The sequence below is a fragment of the Chiloscyllium plagiosum genome, chromosome 22 (assembly GCF_004010195.1).
Source record: "Chiloscyllium plagiosum isolate BGI_BamShark_2017 chromosome 22, ASM401019v2, whole genome shotgun sequence".
Classification (NCBI taxonomy): Eukaryota; Metazoa; Chordata; class Chondrichthyes; order Orectolobiformes; family Hemiscylliidae; genus Chiloscyllium; species Chiloscyllium plagiosum.
Window position 1 is genome coordinate 31878032 of NC_057731.1, and position 24875 is coordinate 31902906.

At 38.0% G+C, this 24875-nt stretch overlaps 1 protein-coding gene across 10 annotated transcripts in view; it reads left to right on the plus strand.

Annotated features, from left to right (window-relative positions):
* The window catches only part of LOC122561177 (arginyl-tRNA--protein transferase 1), a 225295-nt gene extending 206093 nt beyond the window's left edge, over positions 1–19202 (plus strand). For all 10 annotated transcript variants that reach the window (XM_043712697.1, XM_043712690.1, XM_043712693.1 and 7 more), the window contains one exon: positions 14503–19202. In XM_043712697.1, the coding sequence (XP_043568632.1) occupies positions 14503–14684 (182 nt within the window). In that variant the 3' untranslated portion in view covers positions 14685–19202. The remainder of the gene's footprint in view (positions 1–14502) is intronic.
* Positions 19203–24875: the final 5673 nt, after the last annotated feature.

Genomic DNA, 24875 nt, shown 5'->3' on the forward strand with positions numbered 1-24875 from the left:
ATGCCGTCTTTGTTGATAGGTTCAGCGTCCTGTTGTCTGTTCTGTATGTCCAGCAGGTTGGCTATTGTTTCTCTGGCTAGGGTTTTGTTGATAGAGGTGAACAGTGCCGTTACATCGAATGAGACCATAGTTTCTTCCTTGTCTATGTGTGTTATTTCTGATGATGTCTAAGAATTCCTGTGTTGACTGATTAGAGTGTCTGGATCCGCTGATCAGTTGTTTCAGTTTCTGCTGTATTTCTTTAGCCTGTTTGTGTGATGGTGTCCCTGGTAGTGATACTATGGGTCTGAGTGGGATGTCTGGTTTGTGCACTTTAGGTAGTCCATAGAATCTGGGGGTGTTGTTGCTTTCAGGTTTCATTCTTTGTAGGTCCGACCTGGTTATCTGTCCGTTTTTTTGTGGGTTCCTCAGTGTGTTGTTTATCCTATTGGTGAGCTGTGGGGTGGGGTCAAACTCCCTCTTTTGGTAGGTGTTGGTATCTGCAAGTAGTTGTTGCGTTTTTTGGATGTACTCTGCGTTGTCCAGGATGACCGTCATTCTGCCTTTGTCTGCTGGTAGTATGATTATGTTCTTATCGTTTCTTAGTGATTTTAGTGCTTCCCTCTCCTTGGTGTTGAGGTTATGACAACCGGAAGCGGCAGATTCAAACCACTACAAATGCCGGAGGAAAGATCACAGAAGCGCTTCACAGGAGGCTCCCAAGCACTGAGGATGTCACCTAGACACGGGACAAAACGTCTGCAACATAAATTCCCAGCTCGGCGAACAGAACCACAACAATCCCTATCAGTTGGCATCTGGCCATTGTCTAGGGTGAAACTTGCCATGCCGCTTATAAAAGATATAAATGTTGAGAGTTGTTGCTGATGTTGATGTGGGCCTCCCTGGACTTGTTGCCTAATTCTGCCACACATCTCACCATAGCAGGAATATTGATTTGAGATTAAAATCAGATCAACCATGATCTTATTGAATGGCGGAGTAGGCTGAAAGAGCTGTGTGTCCTACTCTTGTTCCTTGTTTGTATGTATAGTCCATGTCACTTAGCTCCCTTAAAATTCCACCCAACAACTGAGAGGAATTTCTGAACTGTGTACATGAGAATATTCTTGTTCAGTATATTTGCAATCAACCAGGAAAATGGTAGTGCTGGACCTTTCTCTGGGGAATGAATTTGAACAAATGACAGATATTTCAGTGAGGTATCATTGAAATAATGAATACAATATCATTAGGTTTACAGTTGTTATGGAGCAAAACATGAAAAGTTCAAGTGTGAAAATTAACTGGAGAAGGAATAATATCAATGGCTTGGAATGGTATCTGACCTAGGTGCAATGTGATCAAATATTGATGCGAGGCCTATGAAGAGGCAATAAGTTTGGTATAGTTAGATTCATTAGTCAAAAACTCTAAAAATAGATGGTAAATTGGATAATTATGTAGCTTTATTACACTAGTCATGATAGGTTTTTGGCTGTTGTCTTCTCGAGAATCTTGTCTACTAAAGAAATTCAGACTGTTAATTCAACAAGAGCAACTTGTATTATCTGATCCTTTAATATAGAATGACATATATTGGAGGAGAGGATATCATTAATAGATCTTTAATGGAGAATAATTTCACCTTAGTGATCTTGAAAGGGTGGTGGACTACACACCAAGAACTATAAGGTGAGGTTAGGCTGCACGGTTCTTTCTTGGCTGGAACAAACATGTAGGCAGAATGGCTTCCTTCTGTGCTGTGGATTGTGATGTGCTAGGAATTGTAGTACATGAACAGAGAGAGAATCTGTTCTTAGGGAAATTGTGACTACAGTCAGAAAGTAAGAGCAGAGATCTTCTGATGTGTGCTGCATCTTTAAATTAATGCATATTGCCAAATTCATTAATATTTATATTGAAGTTTTTAACTGGCAGAAACTAGAAAATGTACAGAAATTTGTAAACTTTGTCATACCCTTGCTCTTTTTTGTTCATACATTAATGCTCTTCAATATCTCAAGATATGAGTAAGGTTCCCAACTGTCTTGTATACTGCTGCAAGTATTCTGGGAGAAAAATTACTTCAGCTGAACTCTCAACCTACAACAGGCGGCACGGTGGCACAGTGGTTAGCACTGCTGCCTCACAGCGCCTGAAACCCGGGTTCAATTCCCGCCTCAGGCGACTGACTGTGTGGAGTTTGCACGTTCTCCCCGTGTCTGCGTGGGTTTCCTCCGGGTGCTCCGGTTTCCTCCCACAGTCCAAAGATGTGCAGGGTCAGGTGAATTGGCCATGCTAAATTGCCTGTAGTGTTAGGTAAGGGGTAAATGTAGGGGTATGGGTTGGTTTCGCTTCGGTGGGTCGGTGTGGACTTGTTGGGCCGAAGGGCCTGTTTCCACACTGTAATGTAATCTAATCTAATCTAAAAAACATGGGTTGGAGGGTTTGAGCTATCGGGAGAGGCTGAATAGTCTGGGTATGTTTTCCCTGGAGCATCAGAGGCTGAGAGGTGACCTTATAGAGGTTTATAAAATTGAGAGGGGCACAAATAGCTTAAATAGACAAGGTCTTTTCCCTAAGTTGGGGGAGTGCAGAACTAGAAAACATAGGTTTAGGGTGAGAGGGGAAAGATGTAAAAGGGACCTGTGGGGCAACCTTTTCATGCCAAGGGTGGTGGGATGCGATGCCAGAGGAAGTGGTGGAAGCTGGTACAATTACAATATTTAAAGGGCATCTGAATGGGTTTATGAATAGCGAGGGATATGGGCCAAGTGCTGGCAAATGGACCTAGATTAATTTAGGACATCTGGTCAGCATGGACAAGTTGGACCGAAGAGTACTGTACATCTCTATGACTCTGTGTGGACTGCAGCGATTCAAGAAGGCAGTTTACTGCCGCCTTGCCAAAGGCAACTAGTGATGGGCAATAAATGCTGGCCAACCAGCAATGCCCACAACCCATGAGTGAATAAAAAATGAGCATGGTGGCAGTTAATCCTAAATATGAATGATATTTCTTGAATGTCTATATTCTTTAAAAGACTGCTCCATGCATAGTAGGTTTTGGTGAGCCATAAATAGCAAACAATGGCCAAATACAGAGCTTAAATTAAAGCTCTTGTAAATAGTTACAAATATTGGAAAAATATGCTGTCAAGACAAGATAAACTTAAGGAATGTGGGAAGAGAAAAAATTGATTATTTGTCACAAGCGGTGTTCACTTGCTCACAATCTTGATCAATGTCAAAATAGATCACAAACTTCAGTCCTCCTTGGAGCATTTAGCAGATTAAACATTTAAAGCTAATGATCAATTTCACAAAATACAGATGTTTAATTGTACAGTTTACCCATTATACTGGGTTCAAAATGCATGTTCAAGTTCAGTCTAATTTGACAAATGTATCATAGGATACATGTCCAGTAGTGTGTTAGAATGGTAGTATTTGAGCTTGACTGAATTAGTAATATTAATTAAACTGATTGATCTTGACAGATTGGCTCTCGATGATATTCCTGCTAAGTGCTGCACTAAATTTATGTAAAGCACATCAGACAGTTTTAGCAACTTTGTATAATTGAACGCAAGTACTTTGTGCACAGTTCAGAGACTACCCAGTGTTACTAGTTTTCAAATTTGAAAATTGTTACTGCATTTTTGTAGAGAATTGTTTTGGAGATGATCAGAAATTCGGCAATTATGTTGAAACTCAGACATGAAGATAGAAATTAAGTTTATTCAGGGAACAGCATGGTCCCAACCAACTGTGGATGGAATTTAACTTGATTGAGGCACACTCTAGCAGGGACAAATCAGTTACTTGTTATATGCTGGTGGGGCCCCAGTAGCAGATTATCCAACTGTTATACTCTACATTAGGTTTTGTCTGCGCACTGAATTCCAATTTTTATGTTTGATCTAAATTTTACTTTTATATAACAGCTAATTACGCCTTTCAAGCTTGCAACAATGTGTTTCACAAAAACTTTCATTGAGTCATACCCTTACTGTAACAAAGCATTGAGGAGAATTCACAAAACCTTAAAGTAGATGTTTTTGTTTTCATTGTCGAATAATGTCCATAAAGAATAAATTTTAAAAAGACACTGTCCAGGAAATGGATAATGTTAGGAGGGGGCACGGAAGATTTTCACGGGTGTTTTTTTTTCTTTAAACAAAGGATTGATGGTGTAATATTCCAGAGCATAGGAGCTTAGGCAACTGCACATCAATATTAGAAAGAAAGGAGGCACAAGAGGCAATGGAACAGGAACTTGTCATCTGAAGGAGGTTATAGAGCTCAGATTATATCACCATTAAAGATGAGGATGAGAGTTTTGAATTTGAGGTGTTGAGAGCTCATGTGATAACATAAGCAGTTACATTGAATGGTAAGAAGTGAGAAACCATGATGCAAAATAGGATACGGGCAACAGAACTTCAAATGAGCTGGACCTCATGGAGTGGAGAGGATGGATGGCTAGTCAGGAGAACATTGGAACAATTAAATCTGGGTGCAATAAATTTGTCGATGAAGATTTCATTGGCAGATTGTCTGAGGTACTGACAAAGGTGTTCTTAGGAAGTTGGAAATAGGAGCAATGGAGAAAAAAATTGTGTCAGAAGCTCAATTTCAAGTTAAATAAAAGGCTGACAAACAATTTTGCTGAGCAGTAAGTGGAGAGGATAATGAAGATTTTGGTGGGGCCCAGAACAAGATTTCCATTTTTTTAGCTGGATGAAGGTTCAGTTCAACAGATGGAGTGTCAGACTAGCAGTTTGACAATATCGAAGCTGTGCAATATTGAGAGGGTGGAGAGGATAATCTTGGTTATCGTCAGTATGCCTCTGATAACACAGAATAATGCAGTGAGTTCAAGGAGAGGCCGTGTTAGAACCTAAGGGAATTTATTACAGAACTAAAGTTGAAGCAAGCTGAAGGGCCTTACCACCAAAGGAGAGGATGAGGTTGGAAAATCAGCCATCTTAATGTTTTATGTCTGGTGACTCTTCATCATAACTAAGTTAACTTGAAACATTAACTCTGTTTTCTCCCCAAGAATGCTGCCAGAATGTTTCCAGCAATTTCTATTTTTGAAGCATATCAGTCGATTGACAAGAATTCTAGTCGTCTTTTAGTTATTTGTAAACATGTATTATTTTAAATGAATTATATAGAAAAGATGTTCTGACATCAACTCAATTAAGATCTTAATCCTTTCCTACCTACTTTGTGTAATGATACTTTCCAAGCTCCTAGAATACAATCCACTTTGAGCAATTAACATTCTCAATATCTTTAATAGTGATGCTTTACTAAAAATCAAGATTAATGTGATAGCTGATGGGTCGCTTTGGTGAAACTGGAAGAGGTTGTCCTCTTTATATATAAAGGGTTGAACTCCTTTGTTTCGAAACCTATAATTTGCCAAAGGAATGCAACTTTAGTCCATTCCTAATCCTATAATTAGCCTCAACTGATGAGTGATTCGAAAACGTTAATGTTAATTATGGTTAATCCATTTACTTGAAATTGATGTTTACCACATAAGTGCTTCCACTTTCTGATTCAGAAAGCTTTCTTGTTCACACACTGTGCCCAGAAGAGACGGTATTTGCATTAGGATTTATTAGAATTGAAGCAGTTTAGGGGATTGCAATCAATTCAATGTTATTTAGTCTGTTGATTTTCTGTGAATGTTTGTTGTAAATGTCAGTTACTGATTACACTTAGGAAAGATTACTGGAAAATGTATGTAGTTTGCCTTCGTGTTGCATCTTTAGCATCATTTTGAAGCATTTTGCCAAATTTCTTTAAAGGGTGGAATTTTCCCAACCTTTGAATGATATGAGCAGTGATGAAACAATTGGGAAAATTCAGTGAGAATGACAATGTGAGATTCTCAGTGGCTAGAAGAAAATGCCTGATTGTCTGCTTAATGTTTCAGCAGTTGAATGAGAATCTCACCAGTGAGTGGTGAGGGGCCTATTTGCATGCATTAACATTTCCTTATTAGCTAATTTTGTCTCACTTATTGTTAGTTATTGTCTTCTCGGGTACCAGAGAGAAACTAGATGCTACCAATTCCCAACTTGAGTTGTTAGCTGGAATTCACCAATATCTCCTCTGGGCATCCATCTTGGCAAGCATTCCCCATCATCTCAGGGCACACTCCATAGGCAACAATCACCTGCATTTTCCATACAAGCAGATTGGCATTCACAAAGCACAACCCTCAACATGCCATGTATCTCCAATTAACTTATAATACAATCTTACAATACTTTGGAGCTCATGGACATCTTACGTTGTAATACTGTTGTCAGGTTGCTTTGTGGTCAGGGCCAAGCACCAATCTCTTGCATGGCAACAGGATGCAGCTTAAGGCTCTAAACTTGTTTTATTAGTGTTTACTCACTTTACATTACTTGGATGCTCGCAAAAACCCTACCTTGTCTTTTAGTGCTGACGGAAAACCAGGCAGCTTTCACGCGTGCCAGCAAAGAGCAGTCAAGAAGGTGGACATTAATGTCACAATTCAGCATGTGGCAGCAGCTTAAGTGACAAACACACAATGGCCATGCCTGAAAGTCAAAGGCGAGCAGTCCTCAATCCAGTCCAGGAGGGTTATGGTCAATCGGGGGCCTAATTCATCAGTTGTTGAAACTTTATTGCTGGAACAGCACAGCAGGTCAGGCAGCATCCAGGGAACAGGAGATTCGACGTTTCGGGCACAGGCCTAATTCATCAGTCAGGAAAGGTAATGAGGCATCCCAAGTGAGTGTGTAAGAAACACAGAGGACAGGAGTAGCTCGTAGTTTTGGGGGATGAGGTGATTGAGAGCCTTTGAGAGTAGACCTTGCATGCTATTTTAGGGGCAATAAATCATGAGCCTTGATTGGAGGTAGCTGCGGTGGCAGACTTAGAGTGGTGTGAGGTAGCAAGGAGAAGATGGTAGTATTTACTCTAGCAGAGCACAGAAGGTTATTAATCTTACAGCATTTCTGTGCATTACTGAGGATCATGGATATTACATTGACCTGGATGACTACTTCAGAGCATGTTGGCAGGGCTTGGCATAGTTTACAGCTAACGTTTAGAAATGTGCAGTGTGAACTCTAAGGTCCTGGCACCAGCAAGCAAACTGTTGCTGCTGTACATAATATTGCATAAGAGGGCACAATACAAGCATGGTACTTAATTGAGGTAAGCAGCGTAAATTTACATAAGAAAGGTGAGTATGGCTTGACGAATCTCCCTGAAATTGACTAAATTGATTAAGCCTTCAGTGAAAGCAAAGTGATCTCTGGCAACAGGCATGACCAGAAGCTTGACTGAATAGATTGGTTTTGAGATGTTTATATAGTGGAGAGAGGAAGAAGCTTAATCCGTTTATTTCAGATCCTGATTGTACAATAAATTAATTTGGTGGGTGTTGCCATATGCTAGTTTCTGAAGAACTCTGCCTTTGTGATAGTATCAGAGTCAAATCTATACATAACAGCACAAAAGTCAGCTTCGTAGAAATTTCTAATTGACCCCATTCTTTATATTAAAGAAAATTACATTCATGGCATTTTTCATTTATGTTTAGATCCCAGTTGACTGTATTATATGACAAGTGAGACCCATTTTCCTTAAAAGACAAGTGGTGTTCTGGGTCATTACTTTATTCCAACTGTAGATGCAATTTTGAACATGGGGTACAAGCCTGACTTGTAAATGGATTCCTCCAGTACACCCCATCGAAAAAAATCTCACACTGATAAATTGGAGGGAGTACAATGTGTGGAGAATGTCAGTCTGCCTTTTTAATGTGTCCCTTATCCTTCTAAAATTTAGCACTGGAAAGAAAAAGTTGCTTTAATTCTTCCATTATTACATTTGTTTTAATGTTTTTCCCTGTTACCTGGCCTGACACATTCTTCTGGAGGCGGTGCCATGGTGATAATGTAACTGGACTAGTAACCCAAAATGTAGGCTCATGTTTAGGGGCATAGATTTAAGTTCTACCATGAGAGAGGGTGAAATTTGAAATTAGCGGAAATTTCGAATTAAAAGCTGGCCTAATGGTGACCATGTAACTATTGTCAATTGCTATTAAAAAAAAATCTAGTTTTTTGAATGTTCTGTAGGGAAGGAAATCGACCATCCTTACCTGGTCTGGCCTGCATGTGACTCCAGGTGCACAATAATGTCATAAAGACATACAGCATAGAAACAGGCCTTTCATGTCTATGACTCTTAAACTCCCTTTGAAAAGGCCAGGCAAACCATTCAGATCAAGGGCAGTTGAAGACAGGCATTAAATGCTGGCCTTACCAGTAATACTCGCATTGCATGAGTGCATAAACAAAAATGTCATCCTCAATAAAGAAATGTTTACTTTAAGAATTCTAAATATGCTTACTTTCATTTCTATTTTGAGAATTGGTCTTTGTTGACAGACTGCAATGAGATAATCTGGATTTATATTATCTATTTGCCTTACATTTATACCCTGCTTTATCAAGTTGAAATATCTCACTGCTTGTTCTTTTCTCTTGGAACTTGGTGGCAACTATATAGACAGATATGGCAGCCATTCTGTACTGCAGCTTGTAAAAATCATGCAAGGAAAAGAAGAACATGTGCAAGGGGGCTAAAAATAATGAAACTGATTTCATTTATATATATGTGTTGCTATGCAATCATGAAACTGTGCTAAGTTCTACAGTGAATCTGTCTTTGATTAGTTATTTTAATTATTCGTTAGTTACACAATATTAAGTTACCTGTATTCATGCAGTGTAATTGCTTTCATGTTTCAACAGGTTCTTCATTTTAAATTATAATATATAGTGATACTCTGCACTTGCTGTATTACTTTTGATTTCATCAAAGTAGGAGCAACTGCGTTCAGCATTGAATAATGTTTTCTGAATAAATCGAAACGAAGAGTTGATCATTTTGATTTGAAGAAAACCTGAATGAAATATTTTTTCTATTTAATTATCTTGTTATAATGCTAGCTGTTAAACAGATGGTTTAAACAAAATAAACTACAATCCTGCATTATTGTATTTTGAACAGAGTATGCTCTGTATGAGTTATAGGAGAAAGTGAGGTCTGCAGATGCTGGAGATCAGAGATGGAAATGTGTTGCTGGAAAAGCGCAGCAGGTCAGGCAGCATCTAGGGAACAGGAGAATCGACGTTTCGGGCATTAGCCCTTCTTCAGGAATGAATTAGCCCTTCTTCATTCCTGAAGAAGGGCTAATGCCCGAAACGTCGATTCTCCTGTTCTCGAGATGCTGCCTGACCTGCTGCGCTTTTCCAGCAACACATTTCCATCTCTGTATGAGTTATACTAAATCTCAAATATAGAGAAACAGTTTTTCTATTGTGTAAACATTTATTCAAAATATTTATTCACTATACATATGATATTAGTAAATTTAGTGTCTGGTGTAACAATGATGCTTGAGCATCTTTTAAGTTTTTTTTTGTCCAAATCTTTTCCAAAAATATTTTCATAAATTTTCTAAAAGTATGTGATATACCAGTTCAAATTTAGCATCGTACTAAGTACGACATAGAACAGTTTCTTTCAGTACAGTACCTGCGGTGCCTGCCCATATCAGTTTTTAAGCAACGTACTCTAGTAAGGTATGGGCTACCTTAGATAATGTGCAGAGAAATACTGTGGACAGAATCCTCTTAGCCTCTGAACATGTGGGCATTGGTGGGGAAGTTGACAGAGATCTCAAGATGGCTTGAGATCGGAGGTGATGAGCCTCGCACTGTTTCGTCCAAAACATGCCATCTTCCAGCCAATTAGATTAGATTAGATTACTTACAGTGTGGAAACAGGCCCTTCGGCCCAACAAGTCCACACCGACCCGCCGAAGCGTAACCCACCCAGACCATTCTCCTACATTTACCCCTTCACCTAACACTACGGGCAATTTAGCATGGCCAATTCACCTAACCCCTGCACATTTTTGGATTGTGGGAGGAAACCGGAGCACCCGGAGGAAACCCACGCAGACACGGGGAGAATGTGCAAACTCCACACAGAGAGTCGCCTGAGGCGGGAATTGAACCCGGGTCTCTGGCGCTGTGAAGCAGCAGTGCTAACCACTGTGCTACCGTGCCGCCCAACATATAAGATTCTTGTAAGAGTGGTGAGAAGCCTATTAGCATGTATAAAATATTCATTATTATACCATCTTGTCTTATTAATATGCAGTTTCCCATTCTTCCAGCTGCTGCATAGAAACTAGACAGAGACAATACCTGACAGAAATTCATTGTGATAACCTGACTCACAGCTGGCTCCTCAAAACCTCCATCAGTTACAAGACAGGGAACACCATGCGCTAGCAGAAAGTGAGGACTGCAGGTGCTGGAAATCAGAGTCGAGAGTGTGATGCTGGAAAAACACAGCAGGTCAGGTACCTGATGAAGGGCTTATGCCCGAAACTTCGATTCTCCTGCTCCTCGGATGCTGCCTGGCCTGCTGTGCTTTTCCAGCACCACACTCTCGACACCCCCACACAGACCATGCGCAGCAACTGCTAGCACCTTGCATCCAGCAGCACCTTCAGGTCCCTGTAGGCTAAGCGGAGTGCCAGTTGCTCTCTTTGAAAGTGTTTGGGTCAAATTAAGCAAATCATCCAGATAAGCTGTAGACTACCAGCGCTTGACTGGGTGTATGTCTAAGCTTTAAAGATAGTGCGAGTACCAGGAATCCCTGGAGGTCCTGGTATTGGCCAGTACCTCTGTCAATGGTGAATGGAAGAATAAGACAAGTGGCACAGCTTGAATGCATGGTGAATGAGGCAAGTTTGGAGAGAAAGAATATGACAAAACACACTAAGCGTCACAGAGCCATAATCCTCTATGGCTCTTATCAAAAATGACACCACCAATTTCTAGTGAAATTTAATTCTAATTCAAGCCTCATGGTCTTAATCCCGCTGGAGCAGGGAGTTAGTTAGACTTTCTCCTGCACTTTTTTGAAAACTATTTCTGCTGTAATGTTATGCAAATATAAGCTAATTGCAGGGATAATTGCAGGGATAAATCTACTTGACCAATGAGATTTAAGGATTAACAAAAATACTCAAATTGTGAAGAAGGAACATGGGTGGTTGTGAACCAAATGAGACACAAAGGATAATACAGATGACTAACAAAATATTGGATTGAATGTGAAAAAAGAGACTTAAGAAAAGTGAAAGAATGTTAAAAAATGTAATTGTTAATAATCACAATTTATTGCATGCAAAATTAAACTTAATAGTTTAACTTGTTCCCTTTTTGGGCCAGGGCGATTTATTGGCAACTACAGGTATCCCCCCACTCTTTGGACATTCCATTTACACCAATTTGCTTTTACAAAGGACCTACTTCCATCCTGTTTTCGGTAACTGAAAGAGGATTTGCGCTTTTACGAGAAAGTGTGTGCAGTGAGAGTGGCGCCGCCAAGCGCCTTCCCCAGGAACTACACTCAGCCTCAAGCCACCATAGCTTTGAACTGTGTTTGTGAGCATCTGTGCTTTATCTCAATTTATTTTGTGCGTCAGTTATCAAGATGTGTCCTAAGGTATCAGAAAATCCAAAGAGAGCTTATAAGGCTGTTAAACGCTTAGCATAACGACATGTTTATAAGTCTATTTGGTTACTGACATGACAGTTTTGAAAATGGTTGGGCACTTTTCCTAAACTTCACCTCTTAAGATTCTTGCACCCTTGCGAAAATGAAGCACTTACCACCGTCGAAAATCGGTGAAACTCGGTCAGAACACAGCCCGCACCCTGGCCTAGCCGGGCACACTGTTTGCACATCGACTGGACTGAATCCAGCCTGGAAGTCACCCAGGTGGTGTGAGGTCCCGGAATCACCCCCTTGCACAAATGGATCACTTCCCACCGTGGCAAATCGCTGACACCTGGTCAGAACACAGTCTAGACTCTAGACTAGCCGGGGACAACGTTTGTACACTGCCCTGACTGTATCCAGCGAGACTAGCCAGCATGGAAGTCACCCAGGCGATGTCAAGTCCTAGATTCGCGCCCTTGAGAAAATGGAGCACTTCCCACTGTGGGAAATGGCTGAAACCAGGTCAGAACACGATCCACAGCCTGCCCCAACAGACAATACCATTTTAACATTGACCAGACCGAATCTGACACCACTAGCTGGAGTGGAAGTCACCCAGACGGTGTGATGTCCCGGAAAATGCAGCACTTGCCATGTTGGGAAATCGCTAAAACTGGGTTGGAACATGTCCCCCACACGGGTTGAGCCAGGAACATTGTTTGCACAACCCTCTTCCTCTTTCTCTTACACCGCAATCTCCGGTACCTCCTACCACTCCAACCCCGATGGCCTTTACTAAATGTTAGTGTTAGTTTAGGTTTTTGTGTGTTATTTGGTTGGTTATTTTTTGGGTCTGGGAAGGCTGAAAAATTTTCTATGTAAATTGATTGTAATTGCTGCTTTGCTTTACACCATTTTGGTTTACGAACTGTTTCATAGAAACGCTCTTCTTTCGGATAGCAGGGGACACCTGTAAACTGCAGTCTGGCCTGGAGAATCCATGCTAATATCTATGCCTCACAGCCATCCTTCCTTATCTAAATATATAAGTATAAGCCCCCATTTCCTTCTCCCTTTTGTACTTACCAAGCTTCTGCTTAAATGCATCTGAACCACTTGCTTCAAGCATTCTCTGTGACGACAAGTTCCAGATTATCAACCCCCTTTTGATAAAGGCATTTTACTGGATTTTCTATTGAGCTTCTTGGTGACCATCTTGTATTGTGAACCTCTGCTTTTGTTTTTCCCTTAAGTAGAAAAATTCTCTATGTCTGGTTGATCAAACCTTTAATGATTTTATACATTGCATTACCCAAACAAATCTAGCAAGTTTTACAAAATATTGGTGAAATGAAGGATGAGATGCCATTTGTGGAACAAATTGGTGGAGCAGTAAAATTAACAGGAAAGATCTGTGCCCAGAATGATGGGTGAGTTGGCATTGGGATCTACAAGGGGTCATGGCGTTAGAGGATGTCGACTGAGTTGACATGGAGAGTACAAGGAACTATTACGTAAGGTGTGAGGGGCCATTAGGTTTGGTTGGAATAGGGAAGTGGACAGGGATTGGAGAAAATGTGAAGGATGAGGGGTAACTAGCCAAATAATTACGATGAAGTTCCAGAGAACCAAAGTTCTCCAAATGTTGTGACCTAGTCCAGAGACCTGGATGATGTTCTGGGAACCTGGGTTTGAATGACACCAAGACAGATGGTAGAATTTTAATTAAATTTTTAAAATCTGGAATTAAGAGTCTAATGTTGACCTTGAAAGCATTGCTAATTGTCAGGAAAACCCATCTGGTTCATAAATATCCTTTAGGGAAGGAAACTGCTGTGCTTAGCTCGTCTGGCCTAGATGTCACTCCAGAGTGGAAGACTCTTAACTGCCCTTTGGGCATTTTAGAATGAGCAACAAATTCTACATCATTGACTAGTACTTTTACCTATAAAACAAACGACAACATTTCAGAAGTAATTTATTGGCTATAAAGTTCGTTCTGGCATGAGAATTGTTATATAAATTTAGGTTCAACTTTCATCATTTTAGAATGATGAACATATGTTACTTATCCATTTTAAATATACTGGTGAAACCTTTCTGAATTTTGGAAAGTTAAAACAATATTTTGCTTAAATAATAAGCAAAAACTCTTTAAAAGTTATTATTTATTTAACAAAAGGGAGTTAGAACCGCAACTGTTTTTAGCCTGTTGTAGCCTTCACACTCACTCATTTGAGATTAAAACAATGCACATTAATAAGAGCCATATATTGGCCATATTGTCTTCCAGTTTTGTTTTTAAGAAAAGTCTTCCTCCACTCCCTCAGTTTGAATAATTACACATCCAAGTTAGTTTCATAAGTATAAATTGGGATATACTTACTTATAGCTAACATTTGTATATCATTTATGGTACACAGAAAAACATACCAGAATGTTTCACAAAGGCTTAATCAAAATTAATAGACTGTTAGGTCAAAGGCATGTGCACTGTTTACCCAAGACAACTGTTGACCAATGTGTATTATTTATTTAAAAACCTGACTGAATTGGAGGACTAGAAAGAGAAAACTTCAACTTCTAGGTAAAAACTATAACTCTTCAGAACTGATGAGTTTACTAAATTTTATACCTGTAAATACAAATGAAGTGAATTAATGTAAATTAATATCAAGATGAACACTTCAAATGTTTAATCCTTTACTTCCTGAAATCTCCATGTGGTTATTCTATTTTTAAAAAATTAATCTGATTAACAGAATCGGTTTTGTAAATCTAAGTTAATTAAGGTATAAAATTGTGCATTTTTAATTAATTTTATTTGAAATTGGTCATTGACTGCAGAATGCTGTTCACTGAGTGATAAAATGAATGCTTGTTGTGTTGCAATTAATATTGAGCAGCTATTGTTTTTAATCTTTCCAGAAGATGAAAATAGCTTCCGAGACCTTGGTCGAGTTCTTGTACTGTACAAAAATGCAGTGATGCCTTACAGCATCTATCAGAGACGAAAGAAGGGAAGAGCCGATGATGAAGCAGCAGTAAGGCAATATGCAAGCTTGGTTGGACAGACCTGTGCAGAGCGAATGCTGCTTTATCGAAGCTAAAAGCATGGTTTATGTGTTGACAATAAAAATAAGAAAATGCTGTTTTCTAAATTTATGCTGTTTAACAATATCACAATGCAAAAATCAAATTTTAAATAACTCTAGCCAATCATTCAATATATGTGTCTTGTAACATTTTCTTTTTGTAGCATTTAACCTTTCCAATATAGAACTTTTTCCAAACCATGCCATTTTATTTCAATTTTCTTTAGGCTACATCTCACCAAAAATGTCTTGGTCTCATAGCGTCTCGGTTAGGATAGCTGTGCTCTTGTTCTTTTGCTTTAGTTTCTCTCTTTCTTCCTTCTCTTTCCATAGTGCTCATTTTTTTTTCTTTTACTATAATCCTTTCCATGCTGTCATTCAATTTTCTCAATTTTGATTTTTTCCATCGATGTTCTTTTCCCTAATATTACTTTAAATTTGCTTTGATTTAGTTTATTTTCATTTTTGTTCTTTTTATCTTCAGTATGTAAACAGCTGAACAACCTTAGAGTGCTAGACAGGGTTGCCACATATTGATTGCTGGATGTTGTAGTCTTTGTTTCCGTGTATGTTTTGTTTGCTTTTCTCGCAGCCTTTACTCTGAAGATGGGGAAGAGTGAGTTCATTGAGTAAGAATATTTAAATTCAGACGAGGTAAATGCATATATCTACAGTCCACAATTGTCAGACTCCCCAAGATATTCTGGTGAGATGGAATGTTATTAAAACCAGGTTTGTGGTTGAGTTTATGATTCTTTATAAAAGTATGATTAATTGGTTCTATGAATTTCTTATTGCACATAGATCAATGCTTGTCTGGAAAGGCCAAAGAATACTAAAAGATAACTAATTGTTTTTTTTAAAATAGAAGAGATATACATAATAGGTATAATAGCTGTAGTGCAGGAGGGGGGGAAATATTGTGACAGATTTTTTGCTGCCAAGCAAATATTTCAGGGAAATTAAAATTAGGGCAAAGATTTTGCATAATATTAAAATTGAGCAGTTAGGAAAGAAAAAACATTCTGAACCAATAAAGATGAAGAAAATCAATTATTTGTCCCAATGTACACAATTGACACAACTTTCATCATATACTGTATTTACATAACTCTAAAATAAATGTAAATGTTAATATCAGTCTTTTCATTTTGATTTCTTACATAGAATTCTGTTTGATAGATTATCACCTTAGTTAGGCACATTATCGGTGTAAATCTTTCACCTCCATAAACCATTCAGATGTGGCATCCAAGTCCAAAATTCCGTATCTGGAAGGGTTGCACTGGCACAGTGAACTCATTTCACACTTGGCTGCAGCATAGACATAACAAGTGATCGCAAAGTACATTGAGAAGAGAAGCTATTGATCATGAGTATACAGCTGATGACAGAAACTGCGTGGATAGAAACCATATGTTGTTAGACAGAGTGCAGCACATTTCTCAGCCTGCCAAATATCTATATAGATTTGTTTGAGGTGGTGCACATGTTGGACTGATACATATTTAGAACAATGTCAAACGGAAAATAAACATTTCCCCTCAAGACCATGTGACACACTATTTGAATGGTGCTTTTAAGATTGACATAGGTATTTGAATTAGGGGAACAAAAGGGGAGAAAGTGGGAAGTTGCACAATTCCAAAAGGTAGTTGAAGAAATTTTGTTATGGTAACAACTTGTTTTTATATATGAACATACATGTTAGGAGCAGAATTAGGCCTCTTGGCTCCTCGATCCTGTGAGCCATTCAATAAGATTTTGGCTAATTTTATTACTTCACATTCCCACCTGTCCCCAGTACCTTTTCACCGCCTTGCTTATCAAGAATCTGTCTACCCCTATGTTAAAGCTTTCAAAGACTCTGCTTCCACCATCTTTTAAAGAAGACAGTCCCACATATTTCTGAACCTCTTAGACAAACGTTCTCGGCATCTCAGTCTTAACTGAGCAACCCCTAAATATTAAACGGTAACCCTGGTCCTGAGTTCTCTAATGAGAGGAGACTTCCTTTCCATTTTTGTCCTGTAAAGGTCCTTCAGGATGTTGTATGTTTCAATCAAGTCACCTGTTTCTGTTCTGAACTCCAACAAATTAGCCTGTCCAACAATTCTTCACAGAACAATCCATCCATTCCAGATATTATTCTAGTGAACTGTCTCTAAACTTCTTCCAATGATTTTACATCCTTTCCTAAATAATAAAATAAATAAATATAGCACCTTTAATGTAATAAAATGCCAAAGGTGATTTAAATAAAATATGCACCTGAGTCACATTAGGGGATAGAGCACATTACTAAAAACCTTATCAGAAGAAACAAATCTTACGGTCTCAGCAACCGAAGCATGCAACCAACAGGTGAACAATTAAAATTGGTGTGTTCAGGAAATCAGAATTATTGAAGTGCAGTAGATCGTAGAGTTGGAGGAGATTACTGAGATAGAAAGAGTCAGACCATGGGTGGTTTTGAAAACAAAAATGAGAATGTTAACAATCAATGCATTGCTTAACATGCGGCCTCTGCAGGTCAACAAGAATAAAGATATTGGGTTAATGAAATTTGATGTGCATTAAAACATAAACAGTGGGGCTTTGGATGTTCAAAGGTTTATGGAGGGTAGAATATTACCAGTTGATCTGGAATTTGTTTAAATTTTCAGAGGCAACAAAGGTATTAATGAGGAGTAACACACGGGCAGTGTAGGTGGTAAATTCAGTAGTGGAAATGACAGTATGAATGTGATTGGAATTTTATTTCCAAGTTCGGTATAAGTCAGGGTTTTTGAACAGTCTGATTAAGCCACAGGCATTTGCGGCAGTGATCAAAACCAATGACTTTAGTTCTTCCCAATACTTAATTGGAGAAGGTTTCTAGTAATGGGTATCAGCTAAGCAGTCTGACAATTCAAAGACCTTGGGGGGGGGGGGTGGAAAAAAGCAGTGTGAAAGTAAAGCTGGATGTCATAAGCATACAGGTAGAAATGGATATTAAGCGGAATTTTCATTTCGTTGACCCCACAGTTCTGCCATCTGGAGAAATGTGGGTCAGAACCCATGCCCATGCTATATTGCCACTCCTGACTGTGGTCACCAGATGCTGGAAGACCAATAGGAGACTTTCCAGAAAGCATAGCAGTCAAATCAGTTGAGGCGGAAAGCTGCTAGGTCAGTAACAGAATGAGAGGATGATCCTCAGAAAAGCTTTCACAAAATTTTAAAAGAATCAAAGTAGTCAGACTGTCAGGCCATGCGCCCCAATTGGAAAATTGCACTGTATGCAGGGTGGTCTTCATGGGCCTTTTAGTTAGCTGCCAGCCACTTACAGATAGCCAATGGCAAGAAATTACGAACCATGGGCACCACTAAATGAAAAGTCAGCCTGTTGTTTTTCCTATGAGCAGTAGCATGTAGGTAAGAGATAGGAGAAAACAGAGGATAGATCTTGAAGACATCACTATTCTGTGAGAATGGGAACACAAACCATTGTTGGTAATTGTATGATTGCAATTAGGTAAGAATGTTAAAATGCAAGGACAGTATCATTCAGTTAGATGACAGTGGAAAAACATTGGAGGAGAATGGTGCAATCAGCAGTGTGGAAGGTTGCTGACTAGTCCTGAAGGATGAGGAGGGCTAGTCTGTCTTTGTCACAGTCACAATGGATATAATTTGACTTAATTAAATATACAGTGGCAGCGCATAGATACTTAATCGCATGTTCAATTTCAACCAAATCATTCTAATGTATTAGTCATTAACGTGTTGTTGTTCACTTATCTGATTGCTCGGCTAAGAGTAGCTTATGTTGATGATCATGAAGAGCAGCCAAGCAGCTGTTAGTGATTATGTTGAAATAGTTTAGCTGAAAAAATGGATTTTCTATTTTATTTCACAACCAGGTTGTGAAGAATTTTCCCAAGAGCAGAATAAATGAGCTGACTATCAAATTGTCCAACTTATGTGTTCTGTTTATGCAATTCACTGATAGCATGAAATAGAAACAGTAGGGTTGGCACTTCAATTTGTTTCTGTGTAACAATGGAACACAGATGACTGTTTTCCATAACATGCAAAGCATATATCTTTTCATTCTCTTTCCACTAATGGACCCCAAGAAGAAATTGAATAACTTTGGATAGCTATGGAGAAAAAGTGCCAACTTGTATTGATATAAAACCTCATTACTGGTACATCTTTCAAGACACCTGAAACTGGAAGCGCTTCACCTGCCCAGTGACTGTCAGCCAGCCAGTGTGGTAGCCATTTTGATCACAGAACAGGCCATAAATGAGAAACCGCTATTTTATATTGTGTTGGTTGTGAATATAAATCAAATACCTGGGAAAATTATATAGATCTATGATCCTTAAAATCTATCTAACTGCCAAATTGACATTCCCAACAATATAGTTTTTCCTTCAACTGTGTGCTAGCTAAAATTACATACTCATGGAGTAATACAGCATGGAAACAGACCCTTCGATCCAACTAGTTTTTGCCAAACATAATCCCAAACTAAACTATTCACACCTGCCTGCTCCTGGCCCATATCCCTCCAAACCTTTCCTATTCATGTATCCATCCCAATGTCTTTTAAATGCTGTTCAGGTCATTCTATAACACATGTTTTGTTAACACAAATTCGCTATAATGTGAATGATGACTAGGGGACACTGTTTCTAAACCCCAAACTTTTGAAACAGGTGTTGGCTGTAACACAATTACATTGCCAACACTTTAAGCACTATTTCTAAAGCGCAATTTTTCAGAATGCAACCATTGCATTATAGAAGAACTGCCAGTAATTATATGACCTAGACAGTGGCTTAATTTTACATTTTTGACCTTATAGGTCATAAAACGTCAGAAATGAAGTCATTATTTTTGGACGAATAAAGAAAATTAGGTGATGAAAGAGCACACAGCCTTGCAGCCATAAGCAACTAGTGATAGTACATTTGGAAGGGGAAACTTTGATCAGAATTGTCACTCCTGATCAATTTCAATGAACCATTCAAAAAATTGCAAATTTTTGGACATTGAGAGGTTTGAATCAATTTTGGAGCCTTCCATAGCAGAATAGACAGCTAGAATATGTCCTGTTGGCCTCAAAATGTGAGGAATTGCAACTTAAGTAGGTATCAGAGGATGGATATACTTAAGAGTGTGCCCATTTGAGTTAGCACCTATTTATTTTGAAGAAAAAATTGCAGTCATGATAATTATTTGCATGTGTTGCATTTGTTCAATATTTTGGGCATAATGAAATCTTGATCACTTCAGGATATCTCAAAGAGCTTCAATGTTAAAAGAGTACCTTGAATGCACACACTGCTGTAATGTGATGAAATCCAGGAGAGTGTGGCATTTTACTTAAGGGCAAGAACATTACCTCTGAGCCAAAGCTGAAAACTGATTATGTATTACAATAGCCCTTTTTGTTTTAAAGAGCTTGTGGGACTTCACTTGCTGTGTGAGGTTGTGTACAAGCTGACTAAATCTATATTAAGTATTCTGGTATATTGTCCAGTGAGAGTTATATTAAATCTGTTGCTTAGTAATCTGTTTTAAAGTACCATTTAATAGGCATAACACAGATTTAATTTAGCTTTGAAGTGTCAGATTATCAGTTGGTTCTTGCAATTTTTGACTGCATGGTTCAAACTAAATTTCTCAAAATGGTTATATGCACTCATGATACACATAATGCATGATATTGCAAAGTACCCAAATTCATTATGGGAAAAATAGGTACGCATGTCCATCTAAATTGCATTGTGGCAGTCTAGATAGAAGAAAATAGAAATAGAGAAATAATTTTCAAATTGTTTATTTTCCCTGTTATTGCACCAAATAAAATGACTAAATTGGCATAAGTACCAATAATTTGAAGTGCATATATGTATTTATAATCCAGTTAAAGGAATGTGTGAAATGGTGCATTAGGACATTGAAAGCCACTTAACCAGGAGTAAAATGCAATCTGGTCAAATCCAGTGGGCAAAAGTCTTAAGATATGTGGTACTCTGAACCTAGATCCTGCATTGCCACACTCATTCAGACCACTGGGTTAGCTTGCGAGGGAAATGAGGTTGTGGCTGATAAAATTTTTAACCTGAATTTTAAATAAATTGGTATCGCCAAAAGTGATACAAGTCTTCTATGCTAATGTGGTGTGCTTGCACGTTACTTCACTAGAATAGTGTTGCCAGTAAAGAACAAAAAGTTCACTTTGTTTTGATTAGAAATATGAGAGGAGTAGAATCCTGTAGGACTTTGTAAATGCCAATGTCAAACCAACATTGTATTGCTACAGAGCAGGGGAAATGGTGGTTCTCTCAGTGATATAGATGATGGATGTACATGCCTGGCAGTCTAAGATTTGTAGTCATGGTGACAGGAATGTGAAGCAGGAGACCTTTGTGATATTAGATAATTAAGATGTAAAGAGACTTCATACAACATTTTGTTAAGTACAGTTCTTTTAAAAAACTCTCCATGCATTAACTTATTGCTGCCTGTCATAAAACTGGTGCAGCAAACTGAATGTGAAAATTTAACATGGTGTGTGATAAATGGATGAAAAACATCTGTCTAAATACTGAGATGTACCAACACTTTTAAATTGTTGCATTATCTTAAGGTAAAATTGTGTTTAAAGCTACCACTTTATTCCATGGTTCTGTAAGCAAATCAAACATTCTACTTGTTCAGTCCAGAATTCAGGTTTAAAACAGTCAGCCTAGAGCAATCTGATTCCTTACTTAACTGTAATTACCATTCTCTCCTTCTTGGAATGAATAATAAGAAGTTGTGGTTTCTTTCAGAGACTAACTGGTAGTTTCCAAACTCTCTGGTCATTAGTTTGGAGGTGGTTTTCCATTAATAACCAGTTGGTCAGATGAGAGTACATTCTTGAAAGATTCTTCATACAATCAAGGCTTGATATTGTGCCTAAAAATCAGCAATTAATAATCCTCCATCTGAGCTTACCCCTTTCTAGATCATTATGCTACATTTTCAGATATTGGAATTATGTTTGAATACATGATCAAGGAATTGATTGTATATCATACAAAGTGTCTTCTATTCCCTTACGTTTGTTTTACAAGTGCCTTCTACAAATGGTTACTTTTAAATTATTTATCTCATGAAAGGGGAAATATGCAATGTGTTTATACCTAAAATTGATATATAGCACGCTGCTTCAAATAAAATATATTCCTGCTAACACCTTAAATCCAGGTGATTCACTTATGCACTGCATTTTTGACATTACATGACTTTATTGTGAATAATAATTCTAAACCAAGTACTATTATGGGTCTATATAATTATGAGTGTTAAATATTCATTAACTGCTATGTTTCAGTTTATTGATATGAATTGAATATGTTCTTATTTTAAATTAAAACATTTAACACAAGTCATTTCATTAATCATTTGGCATTGTTTAGGAAGTGTGTTACTGGATGAGATTGTGTTATTGGATGAGATGTCATTACTTTAAAAGTACTGTTGAGTTCAATTATTTATTAAATGTGACATGTAGCAATTGACTATTAAAAGCTTATACTCTCTGACAGCAGCCTGAGCAGTAGGTGTTCATTATAAAGGCTAATTGTGAGTGACAAAGAGTTCTTTATTTCATTTGAATTTAGTTATTTGGATAAATCTACTGAGTTCTGATAAATCTGTTTAAATGTTGAACACAGACAATGAGTTCTGTCTGATGGGTAGTGAAGTTTGCATCCTAGTGATAGATGATTATAGAACTAAACTGGCAGTGAACATGGACAACATTGGTTAACTAGACAATGATAGTACCCTGCATCAGCCAGGAAGTTATGGTGAGTGTAGTCAAGTAAGAAAATGAAAGATTCTTTGAACACCTTCTGTGTTCAGTGGAGCAAGTTTCCAAATTGAACAAATATATTAGCAATCACCAATGCAACCAGACTACCTGCCTATATTTCATAGTGAGAGCTGCAAGCCATGTCTACACATCTCTATCATTTTGACAAGCACACAGCACTTAGTGAATGCTGTTTATCAATAGTGTATGGTGGGAAGAAATTTAAGTATCAGTGATCCTCCACTTAGCCAAGTTGGAAATCCAAAAGTTTCAAATGACATCAAATAACTGCTAGCTGAAGGTTAGATTTTGCTGGGCCTGGGGAACCTCTTACATTTACCTGAGATATTTCTGTTGGTTATGCCAGTGTAGCAACTGAGTTCTTTAGTAAGGCTATTTAGAGTGGGAGCTCTAGCCCTTCTGTTGAGGCTTGCTCAAAGAGGTCGACAGATTTTTTTAAAAATTAAACATTAATGGCATGGTTCTCAGATTACCTTGTCTCAGTGTTGCCAATTCTTCCTTTTTGCTGTTCCCTTAAATACCATGTTGGTCTTCGAATGTAGGGACGATCAAATGAAGTTTTACTCTGCATTGTAAAGTGAAATAACTCCATAGAGGCCAGCATTCCATCAACAAGCCACCCTTTATTTACACATGGAGAGTTCTTGACACTGATCCAGCTCCCTCAAAGCCCGCTGTCAGAGTGAACAGAATCTCTGACACTCCTGTTTATATCTGTCAACCATGGCTCCCTGACTGGACCAGATTAACAGCCCCAATCAGGGAATTTATATTCCCTTGGCTGACTTCATTACAGTCACTGCATAAAGTTTTTTTTTGTTGACAATACCAGTCATGTTTGCATTTTTTTTTATGTGGCTGAGAAAATTTCTCTGATGCAATGTCTATTCAGGCCTGGGTCTTGAGTATTTTTTAGGAATTATGTCAGGTTCCAAGTTGATAGCTATCAGATTTTTCAAGTGTCTTCCCATGAATTACAATCCATTGGTTCAGAGTTTCACAAACAGTTCAAACATAAGTTGCCCAATTCTACTGTTTGAGTGTAAGAAAGGGAATATGGACAAATAAATATTAAAATTGCACTGGATAAGTTTGCCACATATACAAAGATTTTCTTTTTTTGCAAATTCTAAGCCCAACCAGTGTTCATTTCATGACAGTAATGCTGTGCAAAGGTTCAAGCAATATGAGAAGAATCTGACCTTTATCTGAGTTAGAGTGATCTAACTGTGTAGAAATGACTCATCCCAAAAATCAGTGATACCTACTTTAGAATCATTTTTGACATATTGACGTACACTCTGCTTTAATTTGGCAAATGAATCGGATCTGGGTTTTATATAGGAAATACTTAACTATGCATCATAATTTATGGTCATGGTCATCAGCATCTGGGTATGACTAAATTATCTGATCATATACCAAGCTTGAAAATACAAATCCCTGAAAAGTTAGCTGTTCCATTGTGGAGTATAACGATTTCTTCCCTAAATTATGATGGTAGCCAATCAGAAAAAGATCAAACTCAGGTAGGTTCCACTTAATACATAATATTTGCATGTGATATAGGTTGAGACTTAAGTAATCTAATGAATCATAAATGGTATATAATAACTGCACTTGGACTTTGAAGAGCTATGTACGAAAGCTTCCCTAAACTACTGGTCCTCTGAAAAAAGCTTATTGCGTATTTGGCCAGATGGTTTCAATGAAACCAATCTTGTTCAAAGAAGTAAGTTTTTTTTAACTACAGTTTCAACTGCATTTTCATTACCTAAGGGACCATTTTACAGATATACCTTAGCTCAAGCCAACAAAAATTTTAGTTTTTCTCCTGTTGCAGTCAAAATTTTCATAAAGCTGCAGCTTTATCTCTTGGCATTTTGCACTAGTTTCATATTATTTATGTTCTGCTGGTATATTCTAGCTAAATGCAGGACTATTGTGAAACATAGCCCAGTGGAACAAATATATGACAAAGAAAGTTTTGACAATTCACAATAATCATATACATTTGATATCAGTCATGCAACAATACTATTGCAACATTTTCAATGCTGCTACATGAAATTTAACTTTACATTATATATTAAAATTTAGCGTGTTGTAAACCTTTTCATAGCTACATTTTTTCTTAGCTTTTAAACCCAACACTACGTTAGCTATACTAATGGATTAAATTTGAATGAAAGAAGCATTTTACGGCACTTTTTCACTTGATTTGAAATTATAACATCTGGTTTCATATGTTTGCAGTTAGTTCATAACATGTCTTCTCTTCTGACCTGTCTTAAAATGTAGAATGAACATTTGTTAGAATTAAT